At 41.3% G+C, this 26696-nt stretch overlaps 2 protein-coding genes across 2 annotated transcripts; one reads left to right on the top strand and one right to left on the bottom strand.

Moving 5' to 3' along the window:
• Positions 1 to 5849: 5849 nt before the first annotated feature.
• LOC127304137 (mitochondrial import inner membrane translocase subunit TIM22-3) lies at positions 5850 to 9430 on the top strand. The gene is made up of 5 exons (XM_051334843.2): positions 5850 to 6058; positions 7782 to 7846; positions 7938 to 8010; positions 8096 to 8149; positions 8884 to 9430. Exons 1-5 carry the CDS (start codon positions 5905 to 5907, stop codon positions 9117 to 9119), a joined length of 582 nt encoding a protein of 193 aa, XP_051190803.1. The 5' UTR covers positions 5850 to 5904; the 3' UTR covers positions 9120 to 9430.
• A 3463-nt stretch (positions 9431 to 12893) lies between these two features.
• LOC127304127 (alpha-L-fucosidase 2) lies at positions 12894 to 24979 on the bottom strand. Its single transcript, XM_051334837.1, has 10 exons — positions 24650 to 24979; positions 20289 to 20434; positions 19276 to 20207; positions 18053 to 18185; positions 16045 to 16203; positions 15356 to 15580; positions 15072 to 15173; positions 14853 to 14988; positions 13838 to 14033; positions 12894 to 13441 (listed from the first exon to the last, which is right to left on the bottom strand). The coding sequence occupies exons 1-10, from the start codon at positions 24879 to 24881 to the stop codon at positions 13135 to 13137; spliced, it is 2568 nt and encodes an 855-aa protein (XP_051190797.1). The 5' UTR covers positions 24882 to 24979; the 3' UTR covers positions 12894 to 13134.
• Between the last annotated feature and the right edge of the window lie 1717 nt (positions 24980 to 26696).

Genomic DNA, 26696 nt, shown 5'->3' with positions numbered 1-26696 from the left:
CATCATCACCAAAAAGAAGCTGATAGGTACTCCCAGGTCCAATATTGTACCTTTCACATGATCTTGTTGTTTCCCTGCTCATGCTAGTACCAGCACCAGAAGTGCCCCTTGCTCTTATTGCTCCTCTGCCCCCTTGCCAGTTCGGTTCTTGATCAATAGCAACTCTGATAGGGTAAGGTGTTCGATCTTTTGATAAGATGAAGATAAATCGATTTGTTGGTGGAGTTCGTGCTTGACGATCCAACTACACGTGCAAAGTTTGTGCGTCAATGCAATCGCTAGGACAATCTTCGGGAGTTACTAATCTTGCGGGCGCACGATCAGCCTAACCAGCGAGAGTCTTAATTCCTACCTGAAATCGAGAACAAGTAAGAACTAATAATGCAATCAAAATATTGCGGATGAAGATGAAACATTCATTGAAATGTGGGATTTTGAATAGTCGGTCTTGTTCTGTTGGCCTTACAAGAAGTACACGAAGTTGCAACAATTGACTAACATTTAATCTAATCAAAATCCAAGTCTAAAAGTGACGGCTATGGGGGTTTAAGGGGGAAACGGTGGGGGTTTCATGGCATACAACCAAACCCTAGAAGGCCTTTTCTCCTAAAATACGGACTCTAAAAGGTGGCTGACTTACTTCATGCGAAAATGATATGGGCCTGACCCAAAAATAAAGGTGACGCAACGCCATATAAGCTATGGACGAAATTTAGGAAGTATAATCTTGCATATTTTATCCAAGTCAATCATCATTATGGTGGCTTCAAAGTTCTAAAATCTCCACTTGTGATGTCCTCTTCAATCCTTGCATGATTGCTGCCATCTCCATGTATGATCATGCTCCAATGCTTGTCTCTCACGTCCATGTTAGGTCCATCATTTCTAAGAGTAACAACCACGTCTGATTTAGGCAACATCATATTCCCATGTATGTGAGGAATAGTTTCTAGAAATGAAAGTACCTAATAGTTAAGATGTTTGGTACAAACTCGAGTGATAGGTCCTTGTATTTGTGTAGCTGTAGCTGTAGCTGTAGGTACAACGATTGTATGTGAGGAATAGTTCCAAGAAACGAAAGTACCCAAGTGTTTGGTGCTAACTCTTCAACCCAATCAAATGCAGATGGACTATCTTCAGGGTGGCATGCAATGACCTTGTTGGAGGCATTGCTTTGAGAGCGGGGACTATCTTCTGGGTGAAAACCTAAGATCTTTGATCGGGTGACGATGGTGTTAGAGCATTGTTCCCTTCTTGAAGGCGGCGTTTTTGGAGTTCAGGTGTCGTCTTGGTGGTGGATGTATTGCTGTTGTTAGGCCCAAGATACTGTAGCGGGATTTTTGTTTCTTAGTTTTCTTTTCTATTTTTTGGCTGTGTGCATCCGTAGTGCCATTAGGATGGTGAGTTGTTGCAGAGGCTGGGTGTAATTGGTATATTTTGATATTAATATACTCCCTTTATCGAAAAAATGCAGATGGACTGTCTGTCTTCATCTTCTCCATATTCTTGTCCCAGGTTGGCACATTTATTGATCTTTCTATAGCCCACAAATTATTCTTGAGTGTTTCTCCCTTGTTATTCTTGTGAAAATTCTGGTAAAGATGCCTTCCCCACCTTCGTTTTGCAAATGACTTCAAGCTCATTTTCTCATCATCTCTAAATTTCATCTAAAAAAATTGTGTCAGAAAAGGAGCAGTGCTTTCACATTCCATGCATCTGTGCACTCCACAAAATTTCTTGATCACCATCTGATGCCCTGAAGAACCAATTACATTTTTTGCTTACCTAATTTTCCATCACAACGTGCATTTAGAATTGATCCGGTGTTTCTTGTTTTTACTATCTTCACTCTGTTCCTGGGGGCATATAGTGTGCACTAGGTGCATGAGGTGTACTAATGTACTAAGCTATTCCCTGCCCGTTGGATCCTGAGTTGCTGATCCAGATCAATGCATGCACATGGTTTTACACTTACGGCCTGAGCTGTACCAAAATCAACCCGCAGTCCATCTCCTCTCTTCCTCATCAATTAAAGTATGCATTAATTGTTTCATCCAAGCAGAGAAAATACTACAGTATATTATTTGAACCGGGTGTCCAATATGGGATCAATTTTCACCATCCTCTTCGTCTCACACTCTTGGAAACAAGATCAATGTTCAATATATTTCCGAAAATCAAGATTTTCTTTTGTTGAAACTCGAATGGAACGATTATGCAACTTCTCATAACATTCGTTTGCACATGTAGGTTTCGTATAGGTTTCAGTCCGGTTTCATAATTTCATAAAACTTAAATATGAGTTACAACAGAGTTCCATTGTGGTTTGTGTTTCACTCGGATGAACATGTACGAAACACATGCTCCTGTAAGAAACATGAACGAAATCTATGTGAAATCTGGGCAAGCATTAGACTTTGAAAAATGCTAAATATTTGGAAAGTTACTATGGAATAAACTTAAATTTTCTACAGAAATAGTGAACCCAATGAAAATATAGTAAAATATTTTGGCAACTGTGCTCAACCACCTATAAACCCCCATATGAACACACGTTCTTTTGCTGAATTACCAAAACTGCACGGTGGTATTATGAAGTGTACATGAATTTTCTCCCTTTACATATGGGCCACCGATATTTTGATCGTGTGGCTGTGGACGCGTAGTACACTAGTACACCTGACCTCCCTAGTGCATTCTATATGCCCCCCCTGTTCCTGCCAGTGTAAGAAGCAAGAGCATTTCTCAGCTCCTTCACATTAGAGAATTTCATCCCTAGCTTGAACACAAGATTGTTCATGTCAAAATCTGGTTCAAACGTTTTGAATCTGTAGCCTATTTTCTGTCTTGATTCGTCTGGCATGACTAGCTGAGGATCATCTAGTGCATCAACTTCTTTTACTTCTTCAGCTACTGCTTCTTTCTTACCATCACCAACTTCATCTACATTTTCATTGTAAAGGTCATCATCACCCTTGTCAACCTCATAATCACTGTCATGAAAATCTAAGTCAGATTCTTCTCCATAATGATCTTCTCTATTGTCTGTGATATATTCATCTTCTTCCTCTATGATTGCTGCATTATAGCTTGTCCCTTCATCACAAGTGTACTTTCTTTTAGCTTCCCTCTGCCCTTTTCTAGGGCTTATAAATTTTGGAGGCTCTTTGTGACCATACATTAGTGCATCATCTTCGTTCTGCCTGACCAGCAAATTCACATGACCAACAAACACCTTCATTGTCTTGTTTGTAGCAGCTGCATTGATCATATCAACAAAATTTGCATCACTCTTTAGTGGTTTCAGTCCAACGCCTGTGCTAATCCCTGGAAGATACAGTACAATGTAGCACTTGTTCCCACTATATTGATTCCAACCAAGTCAAGGTAATCTGCCATCCACAACATTGACCATGTGTCCGCCACACAATTGTCGAAGAAGTCAATTCTTATCATCAATATAAGTCCTGTTCTCCCCAACCACCGAAGAAACCTCTGTGATGTAACTCCACGGAGAACAAGCCATCTCTAGGATCTAAATTTTCATAAATGCAGAGTATAAATTCAGTATGAACTAACATATATTAAATTGCAATTGACTGAGACAAGTGACAGCAAAATTCAGATAAAAGCAGCATAAACTCAAACAACACAATTACGTGAACTAAATACTGCCATGCTTGTTGGCCATCGGCAGGGATAACTAGATGGAAATGAAATAATTAAGATGAAAGTAGGCGACAAATACAGAGAACAAGGCATCTCCAGGACCTACTTCTCTACATACTGTGTATTCCTTCTATATAGTGTAAGATGTATTTTAAGCACAATGTACACAATATGACCTCAAACTTCATGTTCTCTAGATGGTGTGCTTATGTTTACAAGATCAGTCGCTCCATTAAAATGCCATGGAATTTGTATCAATGTGCTTTACCCTGAGGTATTAAGAATATGTATGAGCCGACAAAATTACTTTTACGCACTCAGTTATTGACTTAATCTACCAGCCACACTGAGAGTTGATATCCATACACCAAACAAATCAGACTGGAGGGGAATAAAGAGGAGCGCCGTACTTCACTGAAAAAGTTCAGTTATCTGTCGGTCATAGTTAGTAAACAAACTATAATGCCAGGATACAAGTTACTGATGATGCAACTCATATAAATTCAGCTCCTTTTTTTTTTGCTTAATCATGATACAAGTGAGTAATCACTCCTCTACCAAGATCATATCACAACACTCAGCCTCTCAAATTCCGGTAAAATCCTACCACTATTGGCTCTACCCAAACAGGACAAATCACACACATTCTTCTCTAAAACACATGGAGTACTACCTAGCATCATACCAACAAAAAATCGACATCAAATCTTTATCCGCACAGAAAATCCCCAAAAAATCCGAAAAAAGAGAGGATTGCGCCGTCGGGGACTCACCGTATATGGGGCCAGGTTCGTCGGGTCGTCGTCAATTATCCATCAACGAAGTTTCGATCGTCGGCGGCAGCACCGACGATGGCCGCCAACTCCGCCGCCGTCAAGCAAACGCCTCGAGCTCTTCGCGAACATGGCGGCTTATATGAACAGAACTATGAGATATTGTTGCCACACAGCCACAATTCAGGGAGCTTTTTTTTGACAATCAATACCACATATATTCATAGTAACAAATAGTACATGGTAGAGATACATGAACTGACTCCAACGATTATAAAATAAAGTCTAAAAGATAGTAACAAATCTTCGAGGTTTTCAAATTCTTTCTTCTTCCAGAACACAATCTTGTACTCTTCTTTAGGCAGCCAAAGATAGATAACGAACCATAGACCTGTAAATACCGACGAAAGTTCTCCCATAATTTTTTGAGCCGCAATGCCAAGGTTGCGTGCACGCACGCAACCATTAAAGCAGTCATTCAACATCGGCAAGAGTACCAACACCAGTATGTCAGGGAATAACAACCGACTAGCTTTGTTGTCATCGATGGAGAGCTGAGAGTACGCATCATCATTATCGAGGACGTAGCAACCGAGACAAAAACTGCGAGAATAACCCTCCTCGCGGCAACAACGACAAAAGATCCAAAATCGATCTGGCGAAGCAAGATCTGAAGGCCCATACCTAGAAAATTGTAATCGTTCAACACCACCATTGACGTCAGGAAGAAGATCTCGTCGCCGAACGAAAGGCCGAAGATCACTAATTGCAGACGATGCCATCTTCATTGAGGGAAAACCAACAAGAAGACGGCTACCAAAATCCTAACATAATCTAATAAAAATAATACTCCCTCTGATTCATATTAATTGACTTCAATATGGATGTATGTAGAACTGAAATGTGTCTAGATACATCCATATTAGAGTCAATTAATATGAACCGGAGGGAGTACTTTTATTGAAAACTCCACGCATAGATCGGGTTCCCCACTCCTCCTGATGTCGGCGAAGCCGATCGAAGGAGGAAAAACCAATCTATGGAGGAGGATGAACTGGAGGCGGGCGGCTAGGCGTCGTTTGCCACAATCCAGGGAGCTAAATGCAATAAACCAGCACCACTAGAGCAGTAGAGCCTAGTTGATGCACCAATTAGCACATGCGGGACAAGTTCATGCACTCCCAGCGTTGTTACTTTTTTTTTTTTTTTTTTGAGAATCTCCCAGCGTTGTTACCTCAAAAAGAAATATACCCTGTTATCTTATGGGCCAGCGCTCGTCGGCCCACCCTATGGGCGATCCGGCGGTACAAAGTGCGCGCGCGGTACGGAATAGGGTTTGCTTCCTGACGCGCCGCAGGCCGCACCAATGCCCCCACTTGACAGCGATAATAGACCTTGAACAGAGAAGAAAACTCAGGATAACGAAGACAGCAGAGAGGGAGGACCAGCAGAAGACGGAAGGATGGCGGCGAAGCGGGGGCGAGGACGGGGGCGCGAGTGGGACGGGGACGAGCTCGCCGCATCGCCGCAGCCCCTCGCCGTTCCAGTCCTCTGCCTCGTGCGCTCCGCCGGGGACTTGGCAGCCGGCGCCTTCGTCGGCTCCCTCGTCGGATACGGTCTTCTTCACTCCCTCTTTCTCCCCCCTGTTTCTCTACCTTTCTTGCTTTCTTTGGCGACGATAAATTGTAGTAGGACTTTCGAACAGCACACCGTCGCTGATAGGAAGTTTTACAGGGTTTCATTTGGTCATGCCGGTGCAGGGGATAACACTGAGGGATAGGTGTAGTGTAGACCATTAGTTGATCAAGTGACTGAAATACCTGAAAAAAAATGACCGAGAGCAGTCATAGAGGATTCTTTTGCAAGAGTGGAAATTATAGATTTAAGAAAATTGTCGGAGAGAGCAGTAAGAACAATATCACCAACCTATAAAAGGAGATATACAATGTTGATTGTAGATGAAGACGGAAGTGTCAGATTTGGAGGCAGTGTCCCCAAATCCCCTGTTAACCACAATGAAAACCTATGATCTACTCCAGCTGCGTCCAACAGCCCAGGCCGTGACAGGTGCGCGATGAAATGTAATTTGTTTGGCAGAATCTGGAAACTGTGGCGCCATTGCCAGGATAAGGCCCTTTGTTGGAACCCGATAAATTGGAAATATGAATAATTATGCAGTAAAATATAAAAAATCATGAAGTTTTAATTCCTCAAGGATATCATTACGTGGTAGAGTTAGGGAGTGGTGAGAATCCATAATATCCCTAGCTTCACAAACTGACAGTGGGATAACTTGTTGAAGAGATTAACACAAGACAGGTGAAGACATATGACTCCAGAAGTGACAGATCTGCTTTTTCTTTGATGTAGCAGAGGATAAACAACACCTGTTTAAGGTGAATTAGGCTGCGATTGAACCAAATTGTGGAACTAAGTTGCGGGGGCTCTTGTTATCTACCGAACCCTTCACCATTTAACACACTTTACTATCCCCTATGATTATCCAAGGGAAGATGACTTCTTAAGATAGTTCTCTAAAGCTCTGAAGAAGGTATAGCATGCTCAAAGATCATTGTTATGAAAAGTCCAAGTTCCTTAGGTCTTGAAAGAAGGTTTTGGATCGATCTGGAATTTCCGACGTTGAGAAATAGCACATTGTTTCGCAGATAGTGCTAGTGGCTGAAACATGTATCCTATCAAAATTTCACTTAAGAGTAATCATTCGAAGATACAAGATGTTTGTGAACACAAACACATTTCGGAGGTCCAACTAAGTTGCATAACCTACATGTTAAGTCTTTTCTTAAACAGAATTTAAGGTCCTTAAAACCGACTGGTAGGCTAGTTTGTGATATAGTGTATGCTAGTGCTATATGTTCTTCACGTACATGTTTTTTTTTTTAAAGGAAGCGGGAGGAGAGAATCCTAAGGCAAGTACTCCCTCCGTCCAAAAAAGGATGTCGAAGATTTGTCTAAATTCGAATGTATCTATACAACAAAGATGTCTAGATACATTTAAATTTAGACAAACTTTCGACATCCTTTTATGGACATAAAGCGGCAGTATCTACAAGGCAACTTCTTAGATGCACTAGATATTTACTGTACTAGCTAATGCAGGTTCAGGTTGTATTGTATTCTTTCGCTGCTTATTGAGGAAGATTTTATATTTATTCATTCTAGAGAATTCGAAAGAAACTACTAGCCCGGGATGATAATTAATTAATGAAATCTACAAAATGGTATCAGAGAAGGGTATTGTGATTGTGCATCTAATTTTGCATTCTTCAAAGGTTCATGACTTCAAGTAGTTGGTTTTCTGATAATTTTGTTTTGCAGGACAAGGTTTGATTACTAGTAAAGGTATGAAGGGTTCACTCATCAATGCAGGATCTTCTGCGAAGGTTAATTGATCACAATATTTATGCAATATTTTCAATAGAGAAGCTGTCTATCATTCTACAGGATAGCTTGCTCACAGCACTTCGTTTTTAGACTTTTGCAGCATTGTCTGGTGTCCAAAGCTTCATCTTGTGCTTGTTGAGAAGACTGCGAGGGAAAGATGACAGTATGTACATTACTTTCTGTTACTCTTGTAGCATATATAAAGAAGTAAATGTGTATGTAGTCTCAGCTAAGAACTTCTGCTGCAGTGATCAATGCTGGTGTGGCTGGTTGTTGCACAGGACTTGCTTTGAGTTTTCCAGGTAAAATTAGATGAAACAACATTAACTGAGTAGCTTATTTATCATCTAGTGCTGCTTGCAGTAGTGCCGCAAAGACACTTAATACCATTAGAGAGTATTTCTTGGTATCTTTTCCAAAATAAAAAAGGTTCACATGGTACTACATGATGTTATTCCGAAATAAACTAAGTGTGCTATTTATTTGACGTGGTTTTCTTGATTTCCTCTGGTGTTGAATAAAATTCGAAAAGCATAGACCATTTTAGCAAGAAACAGGCCGCCATCACGCAGTGAATGTCCTATACTCTTGCAATAGACACCAGGGAAAACTTTATTGTTTAAAAAGGCACCTTGCAAGAAATCCGGCAAGGTGATCCCCGGAAACTTGGACCAGTTATCTTGATTAAGATACAAATTTTAGGCAGAAAAAGAAAACGCTGATTGCTTTGAGGATTCGAACCCACAATGCCCCCTTCGAAGGTCTGCTGTCGTACACCAGGCACATGTGCCTTAGCTATGTCACTAAGGTTGATTGTAAATACCAGTACACAAAAATTTGGAAGTTTCAAGAAATGTTTTCATGCTATCCTGTCAGAGCACAAAACTTGTGTTTGAGCATGTAGTTTTTAGTGTTCAGTGTAATAGGTGTAGTCCTTGAGACAGGATTCCTTATTGCAGAATCCTTGAGACAGGATTAATTTTTTTCCTCCAGTCATGGACTATTATTCATCACACTAACATTTATCCTAAACCAGGTGCACCCCAAGCAATGTTCCACAGCTGCGTCACCTTTGCGGCGTTCTCCTGCATAATGGATGGTCTCAATAAGCAACAGGCTGCCATGGCAGCCACACTTGGCGGACATCCATCCTCGACCATCAAGCTTCAGGAGGGGGGTGGCGTTCTGCCCCCCTTCACTCTTCCACCACTTCTGGATGCTTCAGATGCTTTGGCCTCGTGCAGCCAGAGCTTGTTTAAGCCCAAGCAGTAGACTGATCCAAAGACAAATCAACAAGAGAAAGCTAGTTCCGTAGTTTATCTATCTCTTCTCTGTTTGGCCTCCCGAATCCCTGATTAGTTTTGTTGCTCATTTTTGTGATGGACTTGCTCAAATATGGCTGTGGAGCTATAATGGGTTGCATCAAGTGTTGTTTGCCTTGATAATGAAGAGCCAATATCGATGAGATTGGTTATCATCAAAATTTGCTAGGTCCGTCTGATGTTCTTGTCAAGTCTACTGTATAACATGAGAACAATATTAAATAATAAAGTTTTGTCCTCTGTCTGGGCCTATAAAATGAAGCCAGCTGAATTGGATCGCCAATTTACTCTTCTATTTTATCATCAATCATTGATGTTTTTGTCTTCATTATGGGCCTATAAAATGAGCCAGCTGAACTGAATCCTGCCAATTTACTCCTGTTCTATTTTATCACATCAATTATTGATGTAAAAAAATCACACAGTGAATTATTGAACAAAATAAGATTGTATCATCCACGAATTGCATTATTGTACATACTAAATGTTATACATGGGGCAAACATGCAGATAGCACTAAAACGATCATCATCGCCTGTGACTGTCAGTATTGAGTGATCACCTTATCTTTATAAATGTCAACCTCACCTGTGTGTATTTTCTGAACTGTATATCTTTAGGCATACTGTTCAAGTTGACCTAGCCGGCTCACACACGACGCACGTAGATAGACAGACAGACATCCAGATCAAATAATTGTGGAAGACCATCATCTGAATCATAATCCTCTCTAGTGGAGGTGGTTGTTTTCTGCCCACTCTGCTGGCAACGCACCGCTTTTCCTCACCACCTCCTCCACCCACTTCGAAAGGTTTGGCGCCTTCATTGTGCCATGGATAGACCACAAGGTTCATCCACCCATGAACTCTTTAATAATTAAGCCATTTCAAGAAGCAAAAGCTTAACTCGCCCTTTCCTGCTTTTCTGAATATTCTCTTCCAGTTAAAGAACGACACGTGAAAATGTTCCATCTGTCCAAATATCCTTCCACAACTCCATGGAAAGGTAGCCGGCTAGCGGCCCATGGGATACTATATCTGGAGTAAAATTTAAAGAGCAACCAACAATAACATAGAGATACTTTGGCTTGTATTCTGCCTATTAGCTTTATCTAGGTACGTATGTATTAGACACATCCATATCTAGAAAAGTTGAGTCATTTATTTTGAAACGGAGGTTGTATTTGCTGCAGAAAGATAATCTCTAGAGTCTACTGCACTTTTGACAACGGCACAGGGTAGGCAGCCGCCTGTCCAGGAACACAAAACCGTATGCTTCTGCCCACAGGTAGTATGGCCACAACCATTTCCTCCGACCCACACACGACTGTGAGTGATTGAAGCCTCCAAAACCTCCCCCTGGTGACACCTACCGCCAAAGGGGATAAGTCCACAGATATATCATCAAGAAACTCGGTGCCCCACCCCCAATAATTCCGACTCTCACCTATAAATACATGGTTGTAGGCACACACAAGCCTCTATCCGATCCAGTTAACTTACAAGGAAGGTAGCCTGCATCATTCCACCAACTCCAGTCAACATGGCCTCTATGGGGTTCAGCTATGCGCAAATACATGTGCGACAAGAGATGGTACGGAGGAAGATCAGCGAAGAGGCCGCGAAGATGATCACGGACAACTCGAAGGCTGGAAAAGAAGACAATAGCAAGAACAAAAATGTTGCCGGTGAAAAAGAGAAGAAGAAGATCAAGAAGAAAAACTGCGACTCCTGGACCACCGGGAGGGTGCATCCGTGCGTATCTTCCACGGCGGCCGCGGCGGGGCAAGTGACAAAGGGTGGCCGTAGGTGATTGTGAGGTTCCATTTAGGTCATAAGAGGGTTGACTTGAGAAGTTAGTTTGCGTTTTGTCATCAGTAGTAGTACCCTCAAGGCCTCAAATGTATATTGATAGTTATTTTCTCAATTCTGACGTTCTAGCTCCATGGATACTACTAATCCACAAATATAGTCAGCTAAAAAATGTTACTGGGACAAAACCGACCTGATTATCGAGTAAACCCCACTGCTGAGTGCTGACAAGTAATTATTTCCAAGAATATCCTAAAAATGGATTTGTATAAGAGACACGATTTCCGGTCATCTTCTACATGCGCTTCATTTCTCATGATAAGATGTTATCGCGGTAATACCGGTGCCTCTTCGACCAGTAAGAGCTTGTATGGTTCAAATGATTCTTATAGGATTTTTGGAGGATTCAATTTCTTAGGAAAAAATTCTATATAGCTTGTTTGGTTTGTAGGATTTGAAAAACTTAGAAAATTTAATCCTACCAGACTAATCCTATAGAAATCGTGTAGTATAAACTGTGAGTAGATAACGCATCTCAATCATATTCCTATAGTTTTCATATCCTATGAATCAAAGTAACCCTCAAGCTGGCTGACATACTTACTCGGGTTAGAATCCTCCATTTTGGAATACTTTACATCATCTGTATTGTGACTCCATCTTCAGGGTCCAGGGTCAAAGCGAGGAAACCTTCCATTCGTTTCCAGTCTGTAGTCGGAGTATATACTAAATGCTTTCAGTGATTGGAGAACTAAATGCTTCCTGTTCAGCGTAAATAATGCTTGCTAATGTTTGCATACGAGGAGAAGCAAAAATGATGGATTTTAAGTCGGCTCAGGGAGGATTTCTATAATACATGAGCACAGTGATATGGTGAATTTAATTATGTTTCAATCTCTGTTGCTCTCTACCATCTACATCCATCTCCTAGAATCTACTCTCCCTGAACTTCTTCCAAAAGTCTGTCTCCCAAATTTTTTTTGAACTTAATAGACTAATTTAGAAGTTTAAACAAGTTTAGAAGACAGACTTCTCAAAGAAGCCATTTAGAAGCCGAAAAGAAGCCCCCCTCAGTTTCTTTGATACTTGCCACTAGGGCCTAGAAAAATAAAAATTACACCTATGTACACGGAGTAGATGCAAATGGCAAATGGCTACATTTCAACTTCATGGCATAGCAGGTGCGACGGGGGACTTCAGATAACAGTGTCTGAGACTTCGAGGACAAAGACAATTCGTGAACCTCATGATATATTAGCAGATCCACCATCAAGCCCAAAGACCAAACTGTCCTCACACAGAAATCAGTGTTAATTTCGAAGAATGTGTCTCTTGGAAATCTTTTTTCGATAAGGGGGAAAATCCCCAGCCTCTGCATCAATCGATGCATGCGGCCCTTTATTAATCTTATTAACTTATTCAACGAATCCGAAATACAAACTTATTACAAATCATGGATCGCTAAGAGTCTCAACATGAACCAGCCATCTGAAAAAAGAAAGAAAAACAAGCCGCCACAAGATCTTCATGTGAGCCGCCTGTCAATACGCCAGCCGCACCGGCTGTAGAAATCCCGAGCTACCGTCGCCAACCGGTTGCACCCAATATCCATGTCCTGGCGCACATCCTCCGGCTGGAGATAGGACCACATATGGATCCAATGGGTAACCAAGGGAATAACCTGCAGAAAAGATGGGAAGCTTTTTTTGTTAAAGACAAAATCATTCCGGACGTTCCAGATTGCCCAAAACAAAGCGCTCACTCCAACTCTAATAAGACCTTTTTCCTTTTTAGAAATCTCTTGGAAATCTAGTGTACGCCTTCGTGGCATCCTTTGTAATTCTTCGAGCTAATCTAATACAAGGAACAAGTTTCTTGCAAAAATAAAAAGAATATACAATGTACAAGAAACAGCACATGAACGGCCACCCTGTAGAGCATTTTGGGCCATTTATTAAGAAGAAAATTCGAGGAACTCAGTCTTTCTGAACACAATAGAGCACCTTGTACAGCTCAAGATAAGTCCCTAAAGAAAAGCACCAACAGAAATTTAACGACACACGGAAGTTTAATCAGCACCACGTTTAACAAGATTCGGTAATTTTGCCTTAAGAGATTGTGCTTTCCGATTGCAGAACCAATACACGCACATCCTCAAAGTGGGCAGGATTTCAAGCACTTCAAATCCGAGTTGAACCGGTAAACTTGACCTGGAGAGACACTGATAGTGGCAGAGTGGCTGCCATAGTGGACCCGCGCAAGCGAATTCTGGCTGCTGCCAGACCACAGCAGAGCTTCATGGAGGCTACCTTCCTTCCAGCAAATGTTAACCGTCAAACCGCCTCGTGCCTTCAGACCTTTAACAAAGCCTTGAGGCCACTTGTCACGGGGTAGAGCTGGGAGCAGGTACAGGTCACTCCCTGTGCTCTGCACCAGCATTTCTGATAATGCAGCTGGGAATCTGCAAGAGGAGACCATTAGGACACATTGAATCGATTGCTACAAGTAAGTACGGTGATCACTATTATTTTAAATCCCTTTTAAGGGCATGCTTGGATTGACAATGTTTTTACGTGCTTACAGTTCGCTCGACCTACCGGGGAGCACAAAAAACTACGCTCAATCCAAGCATGGCCTAAGTGGTTAACAGTTTGTTTAGGTGCGTGTTTGAGAAAAGAAAACAATTTTCAGCTTAGATCCATCGCGAGGTAATGCCTAATGGCTGACCCTCACCAAGTTGGTATATTGGGTGGTTGGTCACACAGAGCTGTAGTTCTACGTCTCAAGATTCAATGAAATCATAGTACGGTAAGCAGCGGATCAAAACGATTGATTCGGTGGAGATGGTCTGGTTTACCCAAAATTTGCATCGATTTGGAATGGTGGATGTGCTGTGAACAAATTGCTGTATAGACCTCCTTCCTTTGAAACCTCATGTTCCGGATCAACCAAAGTGATTAGCTGCAGAATCATTTTGTATGCATGCTCACTGTTGTGAAGATGGGCCCACAGAGCCATCTTCCATGCAGTAGACCACCCAGGCCCTTCATCACCTAAAACAATAGAATAAGAATTCAACGCCAGGCAGCAAAGACAGGGAAAGTGATGGGTTCTTAAAACCGTGGCTATATCATGAACTAACCGTAAATGCAACAAATTTGAGATTCATATAGCAGTATGATGTATCACTCTGTTCCACAATATAAGCCTTCTTAGCTTATCAATCTATTTTAGCTAGCTAGAAAGGCTTATATTGTGGAACGGAGGGAGTAATTGTGGACAATAATACATACATACTACTTCTTAATTAGACTGAAAAGTAAGAATATACCAGCTCCTCATACAAGCAAACTGTATAGGAAAACTTCAACTTAGTTAGACCATCAGATTATTTGAAATAAAATGTCTATGCAGCAACCCTTGGAAGCAGTTCACATAAATTCTGGCCAGGAGGTAATTTCAACATTTAGAGTTTACACAACAAAGCAAAAATCTATTAGCATCACCCTGAAACATGGTTACTGCTTATTTCAATTTTACATGAGAACAACACCAGTTGATCCAATCCAGATATACATTGTTTAGTCTTCTACTATGAAGTGGACCAGCACTCAAGCTGATGCTGAATTACTGACACCTTTCCCAATGCCCATTCCTCTTATCTTCAACAGTTAACCCTCAAATCTCAGAAAAAGGCTTATGCAATATGAGTACATATTGTGTGGAGGAGTCTCGAGAGGTCATCATCTAGCTATTAGCTTTGCAAGCTGATATTTTCATTTGAAAGGTACCCAAACTAAAGTCTGAAAGCTTCAAAAAACAAAAAAGGAAAAAACTAATACTGCACTTTTCATGTAGCAAAAAGGTAGTACCTCTTTTATAGAGACTATTGGCAACAGCTTTGCAGAGGTCAGGTGTTTGCTCCAGTGTCATGGTATGTCCAGGATAAAGACCAAACAGATGGGATACATGTCTGTGCTGAACCTCAGGATCCTTAAAATCTTGCGCCTATGCAAAAAAGATAAGTATTATGAAATTGAACATACGAATGTAATCACCTGAGAGATAAACAAATAGAAAAATAAACTGACCCACTCCATGATAGTACCATCTCTGGAAATTTGTACTGGTGGGAGCCTTGGTAGTGCCTTTTTTATTCTCTGAACCACATCAGTGCTGGATTTTCCTAAAATCTGATAAGAAACATATGAATCGATCATGGCTTCAAGCATATAAACATACACATACATGCTCAAACGGGCTTCATTATAAGTCCATTATACTTTTGCAAAGCTACATACGTCATCCATATCATAAAGCATCTGCATACTCATGAAAACCGTCTTCTTTAAGAACAACAAAATGAAAGACTTACATCAGCAGATAGGAGAACAGCTGAGAAAACTTCTCTAATAACTGACATGTCCATAGTTGTTGAGTAGCTGACAGACGCTTTCTTGCCATTCGGAGCAATAAAATAATGCTCAGGGGAAGTAGAAGGATTGGTTTCCAGATACCCTCTTTGCCCCTCAATCAACCAGGACAGCAGAAAGGAGGCAGATCCTTCCAGAAGGGGATAAGCTGTGTTCTCCAAAAATTGCTGCAAAGAAAGAACAGAATCACACCTGCTGCTTCTCCAATCTCTAGGTGAGATAACAGTTTGCGAAAAAACTGTCAATGTGGAATTCACCATATATATTCATGACATTCTCTAAATCAATATCCATCAATCACAACATAGAGCATATTTTTAAGAGGATATTTCAATGCTATCGACCAGTCATAGCTGCTAAACACCATTACCTTTTGGTACAAGTTAACTAGATGTAATCCAAGTTCGTTAGTGCTTCCTCTGATTTGGTCTAAGATTTCCTTTTTTACAAACTCTTTACAAATAAGAGGACTAGCATAACCGCAACAGAAAGGGAGATTAAGCTCCAACCTAAGCCAGTAATAACTATAAATTCTTATATCTACCTATGAGGTATGACCGAAATCGGTGGGTGATGCAAGAAAGTAATGCACATAAGTACTCGACGGCATTGTGTCCATGTCATCACTCACTTTGTCCATTGTAAAACTGTAGTGCTCCCACAGGTGTGTAGCCAGCCATGGCCCACCCATTGGCCATAGAGCCCAACTAGGATCACCAGCATCCGGCGATGTTTTCGCCCACAAGTCTGTGACTTGATGACTAACCCAACCATTAGCTCCGTAATTCACCTGTGAAGCAAATTTATCATTACCTTAAAAGGTTCCCTCACATAGGAGGTTCCAAAATATACCACAAGCCAATTTGGAACATCTAAACTGAATATATATGATCTAGTAATAAGTTAAAACACCAACTACATTCTTCAAGAATCTAATACACACAAACCATTTAATAGAGCTGTGTGGATGATTCATTAAGAAGATGTACAATTTTAACAGTTTCTTAAGGTGTAGTTCTTTCACTTTCATACTTAAGTACTAGGTTTAAATGCCTTAAAGTCCGCCACATTCCTGTGACAAAATCAAGTAGCCAAAGTTTTGCTTAGATCTTATTTGGATGTGCAGCCAAGCACACATAGCAATCGCCTGAAAATTTCGTTTCCTAGGGCATGTTACCAATGTCACTTAAATTCATTTCATTAGTTGTGCTTCTGGACGGCTCAGTGGGGGTTTCAGGTTGCCCTGGCTTCGCGAGGATATCCCTAAAATGCGAAGCCAGTCGACAATGCTGTTGGCTTGCCATCCTTTGTATTGATCATCAAGTATGTTTGTTTGTCAGACTTTGTACTAAAATACTTGCTTATCAATACCATGCTACACAATCCCATCTTGATTGAAGCATGGATTGTGTAGCTGTTCAGGAGCGGACACGGTTCACATTCTTATGACACTTCGAAGTGAGGTTGCAATGGCTAAAAAGGCATTAAGCCGAAAAATTGTATCTTTACCCTCTAGTGCATTTGTAAGTGTTGCTTCATCAAGTTGAACAATGAGGCAATATGCTACGCTGTTCCTAGTTTCCTACTTTGCAACTGCACATATTTATTTGCCAATTAAAAGAAATAGTACTCCCTCCAATCCATATTACTTGCCACTAAAATGGATGTATCTACACTAGGTGGCAAGTAATATGGATCGGAGGGAGTAAAACATTGTCACCGTAGGTGGTTTTCGAAAATGCCGAATTTATGTAACCGTATCTGTCCATTACCGATACACAGGGGCGGAGCCACGCCTGGTGCTACCAGTGCTATAGCACCGGTCCATCAATGTTTTGCTTAAGGAAAACTCTGACTTATCTAGCTCACCAGAATGAAGATTGCACTAGCCCAGCACCACGTAGCCTATCTTAGCACCACTCTCTGATCATTTCTAGCTCCGCCCCTGCCGATACACGTATCCACGGTGCTACATAGGTTCCCGAAACCCAGCCTGCCACTCCTCCCACGCCCAAAGCAGCCCATTCCGATCTTGCAGAACGGCGAGCGACATTAATCCTTCAATGTGTGGATACCTTCGACGCATTGCAACTGTGACGCTTGGATGAACCATTGGAGAGAACTGCAAGGAGAAGGTAGTACAACTGCGCTGCACTGCCACGCTATATCGACTCCATTTCCGCTACGGTTAAGGGTGCCTAGTGGTAATTTGTGATCTATTACTGCAGCAGTTCCTGGTTTATACGGTAGAATTTTCAATTTAAGTTAGCGTATCCTACCCATATACCTACAGTTTACCCAACATGGATGATGATGTAGTTTTCAGACTATGTATGTGTGCATCATGTGACGTACACGCCTGGTTTGAACTCTGGGGTTGTATCACCTTGATGTGTTGTTTGGAGTCAACAAAACTCTATGGGGAAATAAGTAATAGGTAAAGACTAAGAGATAGATTAACAAAACTCTATGGAGAGTCACTGTTTCTTCTTGCTGGGATGCAACGTGCTGTAGGATACTAGGATCCAACGCCCGAGGAAATAGTAGTATTCAAAGGAAAACAAAAAGGAACACTCACAGAAATACAGGGTAGAGAACACACAGTTTTCAGAGACATTCTTTCATGAAAGTGGACTTACTTTTGATGTCTTAGCCCCATTGACTGAAAGGGAACCAATAAAGTCAAATAGTGGTTCTTGGCATTCACTAAGGTTACAAGGAAGTGATGGCCAATAATTCATTTGTAGATTTATATTTGGATGGGGAGCTGCACTGCAAAGTGAAAGGAAAGATATATTGTGATCAAACTTGGATGACCAGAAAAGAGTAAAATAAATAATATCATCAATATGCTCGCACATAACTTACATTATAACACTACTATATTGCAGTAAATTCAACAGCAACTTGCTACAAACAGGACAAGAACCAGCATTACCCGCAACAAAAATTACTTCAATACAAGATGGATAATACTATTAGTAGATCATTATTCCGAATGCACCAGATATTCTAAAACAATGATTCAATTATCGTTCCCAAAACATTTAGTTACATTGACTTTTACAAAGATTCCCAAAACCTAAATTTGAGAAAATAATGTAGGAACTAAAATTTCTGTGGATTTCTTCATATGCATTCAGTTTTGGGTGACAGTGTTAGGAGCACAGCGCCTGTTATAAAATTATATAAATATAATGGGAAAGCATTGGGCGATATGATTATAAGGTAATTGACTGCCCAAATTGTTAAGGGAATGACTGTGCATGTTTGATCACTGCTGTCAACCAACTCTTCACAGTGTCTTCACACTGGAAAGCATGCTTGATTTAGCATGTGATAGCATCATAGTGTGTACACATGAGAATCGTAATAATTAATCTAGAGAAGGAACAAATACAGCTATAAACCTCAAAACTAAATCAAAACACCAGTTCCCATCTAACTTACAAAAATGTGCAAACTAAAACTTCTACCTGAGTTTTCTGAAACATATCAAGACAAAGGGTCAATTCTCACATTTGCGACCTATATTTTCATCATTTTGATGCAGAAGAGCTACAGATTGTTACGATACCTTTCAATTGTTTACAATTTGTTGCTTGTCATGCAAAAATGGTCATGTAGCACCCAACTGCGTGCAAGGACAATCCATTTTTGCAGAGTTGGCCATTGTGAGTTGATACCCCATTTTATTAATACTATATGATGATGTATTCTCTTAATACACAAACTCTAAAAAACGTGACCCAGGTGAGCAGTTCAAGCTGTTTCCAGTTTAAAAGTCTAAAGCATAGTATCCAAAAATATATAAAACTGGAGCAAGGAACAAAGCAAGACAAGATATGTTGTAAGAACATACTCCCATGGTGGTTCAGTGTCGTTGCTCCATATTCCTTGCAGATTGGCAATCTGAGTTCCAGGTCTCGAACAAGAAATGAGTAGATAGCGACCAAACTGGAACAGAAGTTCTACCAGAGAAGGATCTTCATCATGTATAAAACTTACAACTCTGTCCACCGTAGGCTTCTCTGAATTACTAAGCTCGTTTAACCTTGAGCAGGCAGCCATCTGTATAGCACAATCAGATACCGCGGTATCCTGAGAGATATTGTATGGTGAGTGAGCTGAAGTGCTACCTCCAAGCATATCATTAGAGCCTCGTGAAAGTTGCAAGGATACACGCTGGAAAAGACTCTGGTAATCATCCATGTGATAAGCTTTCAGCTGTGAATATGACATGCTCCTAGCCATATTTAATGTTGTGAATGCTGATGTTGTTGGATCCAGTGTTGATTCAGAAGGCTGGACAAACGGTCCTTCAAATGAGGTTGCAGCTGCAAGAAGCAAAACTACTGAGTCGGCACCATCAAGTTTCAGCATCTTATCATTCAATACTTGCACTGTGCCATTGGCACCACTCATCTGCAGGTAGAGAATAGCACAAAATCTAATTCCCATGGGATGATCTAATGCGTTCTCATCTCCCGCAGGCCTCTCTCCTGGGCAGCTACCCTCCATGATTATTTCATTTGCATCTGTTACACGAATCCGGTGATCTAGAGGTGTAGCTAAAGATACTGTGCATGAGAGTGCTCCTGATTTGTCTGCAGAGATTTTAGTCGCAATTACTTGATGTGGATGCGAGGAGAAGTGTTCCCTTGAGTATGTTACTTCCCCAACATTATATGTGACATTTACTGTTGCAGATTCCAGATCTAGGTATCTTTCATAATTTGTATACCTGATATCCTCACCAAAGGCAATGTTAATATCACCGAGAGGCTGGTAGACCTACAGTTATAACATAAGCAATGTTTGAATAATGATATAGCAACACAGCTCTTCAATCAACATAAAAAACAAAATATGTACCTGTGTCTGGTCACCAGACAGGTCATAAGCAACAGCTGTAGCTTCAGCATACTGTCCCTTGTCAACAAGGCTCCTAACATTAGAAAGAACAGCAGGAGCTTTGGGGTTTGTATAGTTACCAGGTCCACCCGTCCATAATGTGTCGTCTGCACCAACAGTTTCAAGATGAAGCAATGAAGTTTACAAATATATACATCATTAAAAAGAAAGCCAATATGAGTCTGCACCTGTGAAAGGTGTACATAATTAGGCAAACAAGACAAAAAGGGCATTCACTCACAGGAAAACTGTAACAGAAGCAAGAAAAAAAAGGCTTCCATTCCCACATCTTTTCAGAAAAGTTGTACAAAATCATCGCATTATACTTTTGGAGAACACATGCAAGATCAAGAAATATGGTCCCTACCATGGTCATGGAAAAGTGTAAGATGAATACTGGCATGAAGCATCTACAGAACAATATACACATTCAGGCAGTGTTCTCAGGACTTCAAATCCATACAACTTCCAGTAAAAATGCCAACTTTGATGATGGATTCAATAATAAAATACCAGGTATGGCTTCACTTTTTATTTGTCTATGCATATCAGAGCCTCCCTGATCCACCCGTTACGTAATGTGAAAAGGATTAGTATTTATCAAGAAGCCTTACATTGAACACAGCACGGAAGACAGATATGTGGCCAACTGATGTCTACATCTGCCGGTTGATCCAATGTTTGAACACCCTCAACATCGATTTCACCACATCTAACAACAGCCAAAAACAAGCATGCTCCAGCACCCATCTCCTTCGATAAACTGCCTCTCTCCGCTCGTTTGCTATTTGTCCATCTGTCTCTCCATTAAACTCCAACGCAGAGGCTCGTCAGTGGGCAAGGATGGGGGTGAGAACCTTGATGATTTGCTTCCAGCGGTGAGGGTTAGTTTATACTCCCTCCATTCTGAAATAGTCTACATTCTAGCCCCAAAATTTGTTCTGAAATACTCTACATTCTAGCTTTTAGTCAACAACAACACTGAAAACGAGGTGGTTTTACTCTTTTTATTGGATGTTGTTATTTTCAATGTAGCTTGGATTGGTTGTTCAAATATCTAAGTAGTACTAATAAATGCACTACTAATTTGTCTCTTTTTTTCTAGAATGTAGACTAAATCAGAACGGAGGGAGTAGAGGCGTGGCATTGCAAACATGGGTGTAAAGTTACTCTTAGGACTTGTACGTAACTTTCTCTACCAATGCATCGAGATACAAAAGCTTTTGTGTTTTCTGGAGAGAGAAAATCCAACTCCAACACACTCACTTTCTACCTCCAGTGTGCTCACCGACCGCATGAGCATGAACATCTGCGGCAGAAGGTAATACGAGTAGGAAAAGTTCTGCAGATTGCCACATATGTCATTTCAAATTCCAACTTTCAGCATGTGTTTCCAAAAAGTTCTAATTATATGTTTAGTGCATTTTGTTTGTTGTAGTAACACCATCAGAACAAAAAACGACTTGTATGTATCACTACTAGAAGCCAACGCACATGTCGAATGCTTGTCCAGTCGCAGATTCAGTACACCATCAGTTCAGGTAACATCACAATGTTGTGGGCATAATTTGACCAAAATTTTCCAGCAACAAAGTAGTATGATTATCCTGTCTGATAACTCCATAGATGTTAACTGTTATATACTTCCTCTGTTCCAATGAATAAGGCTTATATTTTTTTGAAAAGTCAAACCAAGTAAAGTTTGACCAAACTTTTGGAAAAATCTATCGACAAATATGATATTCTATGGATATCATATGAATATATTTATTGATATTGATTTTGTATTTTGCATGTTAATGATTTTTTGTAAAAACTTGGTCAAACTCTACATTGTTTGACTTTTCAAAAATAATATAAGCCTTATTCATTGGAACGGAGGTAGTAAAATGCATCTAATCACCATTGGGCTCTACCCTACAAGGCTACAACGCAAAACAAAACAATAACTTCACATACTGGTCAGTAGAGTAGTTATGTACTATTGTACTGTCCAACATGAAACCATCTTAGCATCTACTACAAAAAAAAATGCTTTGAACTTTACAGATCTCAAAGTAACTTTAAAAAGGGTAGATTCATTCACTGGTTATGTAAAGCTAACCAAGAGTAAGTGCCAAGTTAGAACCTACTCCAGCAATGTTGCCTTTGCGGCCTTGGGATTGCTGCTTGTAAGCACCCATTCAAAGAAAATGAATGCTTCAAAATCTTTTGCGTTTTCTTGAAAAAAAAAGCTTCAAAAGGCATGCACTGGAAAATAGAAGCAAGGATGCTTAATTTCTGCGTGATTTTGATACTTGGGATTCCAAACCCAACCAGGTCCTCTGTACTAAAACATAATCAATAAAAAGAAAGATGGTACATTTATCATCATAAGTGGGTTACTGGTACAGGTCCAGAAGTTAATTGATCACTACTCAGATTATTAGATAGACGTGCAGGCAGAATAGGTTATGGGAGATATTGCAACATTTTTCGACAGAAACAAAACTGGCGAGCTCCTGTAAAATAGACTATACTACTGAAAACTGTTTGTAGCTCCCGAGCTCACTGGAGCTCCTTTAAAAAAAATCGAAAACGGGACACCGCCAAAAATTCTGAAAATATTTATACAAGTACATATACTCATCTAGTATGTACGAATCAAGTTTCGACGAAATATATTATCATCCGTGAACCAGACACCGAATTTTTGTAATTTTGTAATCCGACGAAATGTGGGGATCAAAAACGAGATTTTTCCTTTTTTACAGCCACAAATTTGTAATTTTTGTCTAGTCCAAAATACAATTATTCTTTTGGCGAAACCTTGCAGATACATAGACAACTTGTGTATGTATTCAAGTAAATATTTTCAGAATTTTTGGAGACCGAAACTCCCGTTAAACAGGCTCTAGTGAGCTCGGGTGCCACAGATCTCTTTTTCAGTCAAATGGGTACGTTAATCTTAAACAATTGATCTGCATGGAAAATAGTAAACTATGTTTCAGGGTGTACTAAAGTAAAGCCTGTAGTTCAATTGAGGATTGTGGACCTCTCGGTGTTTTGGAGCTTTGCCTCAGCAAACCTTTTATGTGTATCCATTTTTATAAAAGAGTTGGTTCAAAAACTAAAAAGCATGCAGTTAACCATGATTAAATGAAGAAAAGAGAACAACTAGTTCCACCAGTATATTTTTTCACATCTTAAGAAGGACCCCTGATACGACCATTTTCACTTATCTTAAAATTCTAAACTTTACTCCTCATCATGCCATGGAAGTCTTCAACTGGTTTCAAATATACTGCTTTTCAAACTATGTTTAACACACTAGTGCAAGCTTTCCTGGTCATCTTTATTTTGGTTACAAGTATTTAGCAAAATACATCCCCTAGTCCCAGCACTAACATATAAAGCTCTCATGCTAATGAATATTTCAGGTAAATCATAAACCCATGCGACTAAGGTTGCGATGGGCCTATGTTATCTTTTCTTCTTATAGGTTTATCATTATAAGCAACTAGCAAGTGTGTTCATGCAATGCCCATTTTTACACATATATTGATCGCGCAAAATATAATACATATATGTTTAACCATAAGAAGGGCCAGGTAGAGCACCATGTGCAACAGTGAGTATGCATGTGGAACAGGAAGAGTATGATGGAATTTAAAATATCGTGGGGATGTAAACATATGGTGAGAATAATTGTGCAATTAGTTGTGAGTGATTATAAGGTGCAGTGTTCCAACTTATTTTCTCATCCATTAGATTAGTTCTAATTTGGATGGCCTAGACTGATTGGATCAAACCAAACTCGTGCTTTTTGTATTGTTTACTAATGAGATTACCAGGTCAAATATTGGGATGTGATATTCAGATTGTTGGTCATCTAATTTCAGCGAACTGTTGACTCCATAATTTTCAATATTCCAAAAAGATAATTAGGAAATTAATTTCTGGTAAAATCTTGATATTAACATTGTTCTGTAATAAGTTTTAATATCGAGTTCCTAGATCCGAAAACAAAAGGGTCTCTTATCTTGAAACGTTTTGCAAAGGATTATTGGAGGAATTTTAATCCTTAGGCCCTGCTTGGGGGATAGTATGAACTAGCTAAGTATGGCAGCAGAGTGATGTGTGGGTGTGTGTTACAAGGATCAGTCCCTCCATGCGTGGAGTAAATGGTCATGAATGATTGTAGTCCGGTTGTAACCTGAACACTATGCCATAAGCAAAACACACACATTTTTTTCAAAATATACGTAAAATGTTGACTAAAGATGGGGACTACATCAGATTAAATTAAGCCTTGAGAAGATGGAAGGGGGTCGGATAATTACGGTTGAGTTGGAGCCTCTCGGAGGCAACGCCGCCCCAAACCATGGCGCCGAGACGGCCGTTGCCGATCGGCGCCGCGTCAGTGAAGTACCTTGCCGGTGACGCGAATACCACCTTCAGAGGCCGCGCTTCCTCCACCGGCCACCCCGCCGCCGCAGAGGCCGCTTCCGCTTCCTGCGGTGGACGCACCCAGATCCAGTCGCCGCCTGCGTCGTTGCCGTCATCTCCATCCATGGGGAAACAGCTCGTCCAGGAGGAGTGACGGGCGTAGCTACACTACAAGGAAGCGGTATCAGGACTGACAGACAGGACAGGTGAAGCGGGGAGCGCGGGTCTAGGATGTGTTTGTCCGGTAAGAGCTAAGAGCATGTCTAACAGGCCCCGTATTTTTTCGCCCCTTAAAATGCGAGTAGAGGGCCCTGTATTCGTTTTTCACCGGTCAAAAACACATCCAATCTAGCAGAACCTGTAAACTCACCCTGTAAAATAGAATATTCCCAAAATATGCCGAATCGGAAAAAAAACTGGTTTCATCTTCTTCCTCTAGCCAACTCCCCGGCCAAAGCCACCGTGCTTTCGCTTCGGCCGGCCATGGCCGCCCCGCTTGCCGCTCTCTTCGCCACGCTCCGGCCCGGCCGCGCCGCCTGGCCCTCGCTTCGCCCCGCTTCCCGGTCGCCTGCTTCGCTTCGGCTCCGCCATGGCCGCGCGCCGGCCGCTCGCCTCGCCCGCCGGCCGGCCGCCCTCACCGCCTCGCCCCGCCGCCCTCGCCTCGCTTGCCCCGCTCCCGATCAAGCGCCGCCCTCGCTTCCGCTTCGGCCATGGCTGCGCCGCTTCGCCCGCTCGCTCGCTCGCTTCGCCCCGCTTGCCCGGCCAGTGCTCGCGCTTTCGCCGGCCGCCCTCGCCTCGGCCCCGGCGGCGCTCATTTCGCTTCGGCAGTTCGCCGGCGAAACGGTTAGATTTTCTGAAATTTCAGCCCGCCACGAGTGGGGGGTTGGCCCTGTATTTGGTCTCCCACCCCGTACAAGTAAGGGGCGAAGACCCGCCCCGTAATCGAAAACAGCAAAAATCGAAGCGGGGGCCGTTTTTACGGGGTCTGCTAGACGGCCGGGTAGAGTTCAAACCCGTATTCTGGCAGTTATTATACGGGTTTGGGTGTTTTAAGGGGTCTGTTAGACCTGCTCTAAGCTAGGTAGATCTACTAGTAGTAGTAGACTACTACTAGTAGTAGCGACAAATAGATTATTGCCATTGGTTTCATCTATCTATATTCATGCACTCTCCCTGACCCTAAAATAATAAGCGCAAACGTTTAACTTTGACCAAGACTTTGTTTAACGGTACATAGTTTATGTCATACAAATTTGACATACTAGTTAGAGCAAGAACAATAGTGTAGCCGGCAGCCAGTTTGTCACATCATCTAACAATAGTAAGCTATAGAAGTGTAGTACTTTTACAATACATCACCCACATTTTAGTATCACATGGTGGCTAGGAGCACGTGCTAGAACTGGCTATTGCATAAGAGTCAACTTCTCATCTTTCTCCTAACCTCTCTCCTCCAACTAAGCAAACATAAAATATTTTATTCTCTTATAGCCACCTGACTGGATCTTATTGTACTTGCTCTTAGAGCATCTCCAATAGACGCACTAAAATTCGGCGCGCTATACGAGTCGATGCGACCACACTGTAAACCATTGCCACGTGATGCGCTTATTTTCCCTGTCGGACGGTCTATTATGCAGCGCGTGCTCGAACGCTAAAAACGTTCCTTCGCCGGAAGCCCCATTATGCAGCGCGCAGCGCGGCGCAAACAACTTTTTAATCATATTTTGCTACGGAATAGATCAAACAAAACACGAAAAATTAACTGGAAATACGAAATATATTGGAAACTTCGACGTTGCAATGACATTTATTTCGGAACTAGCCTAAACTACTTGGAGTCTCAGTCGAAATCCGACGAGCGAGTGGTGTCCGACACCGGAGTGGATGTCCACTCGAAGGAGGAGGGAGAGGTGGCCTTTTGCCGCGCCTATTGAAGAT

The sequence above is a fragment of the Lolium perenne genome, chromosome 1 (genome assembly GCF_019359855.2).
Source record: "Lolium perenne isolate Kyuss_39 chromosome 1, Kyuss_2.0, whole genome shotgun sequence".
Taxonomy (NCBI): domain Eukaryota; kingdom Viridiplantae; phylum Streptophyta; class Magnoliopsida; order Poales; family Poaceae; genus Lolium; species Lolium perenne.
This window is presented reverse-complemented; position numbering and strand designations above follow the sequence as displayed.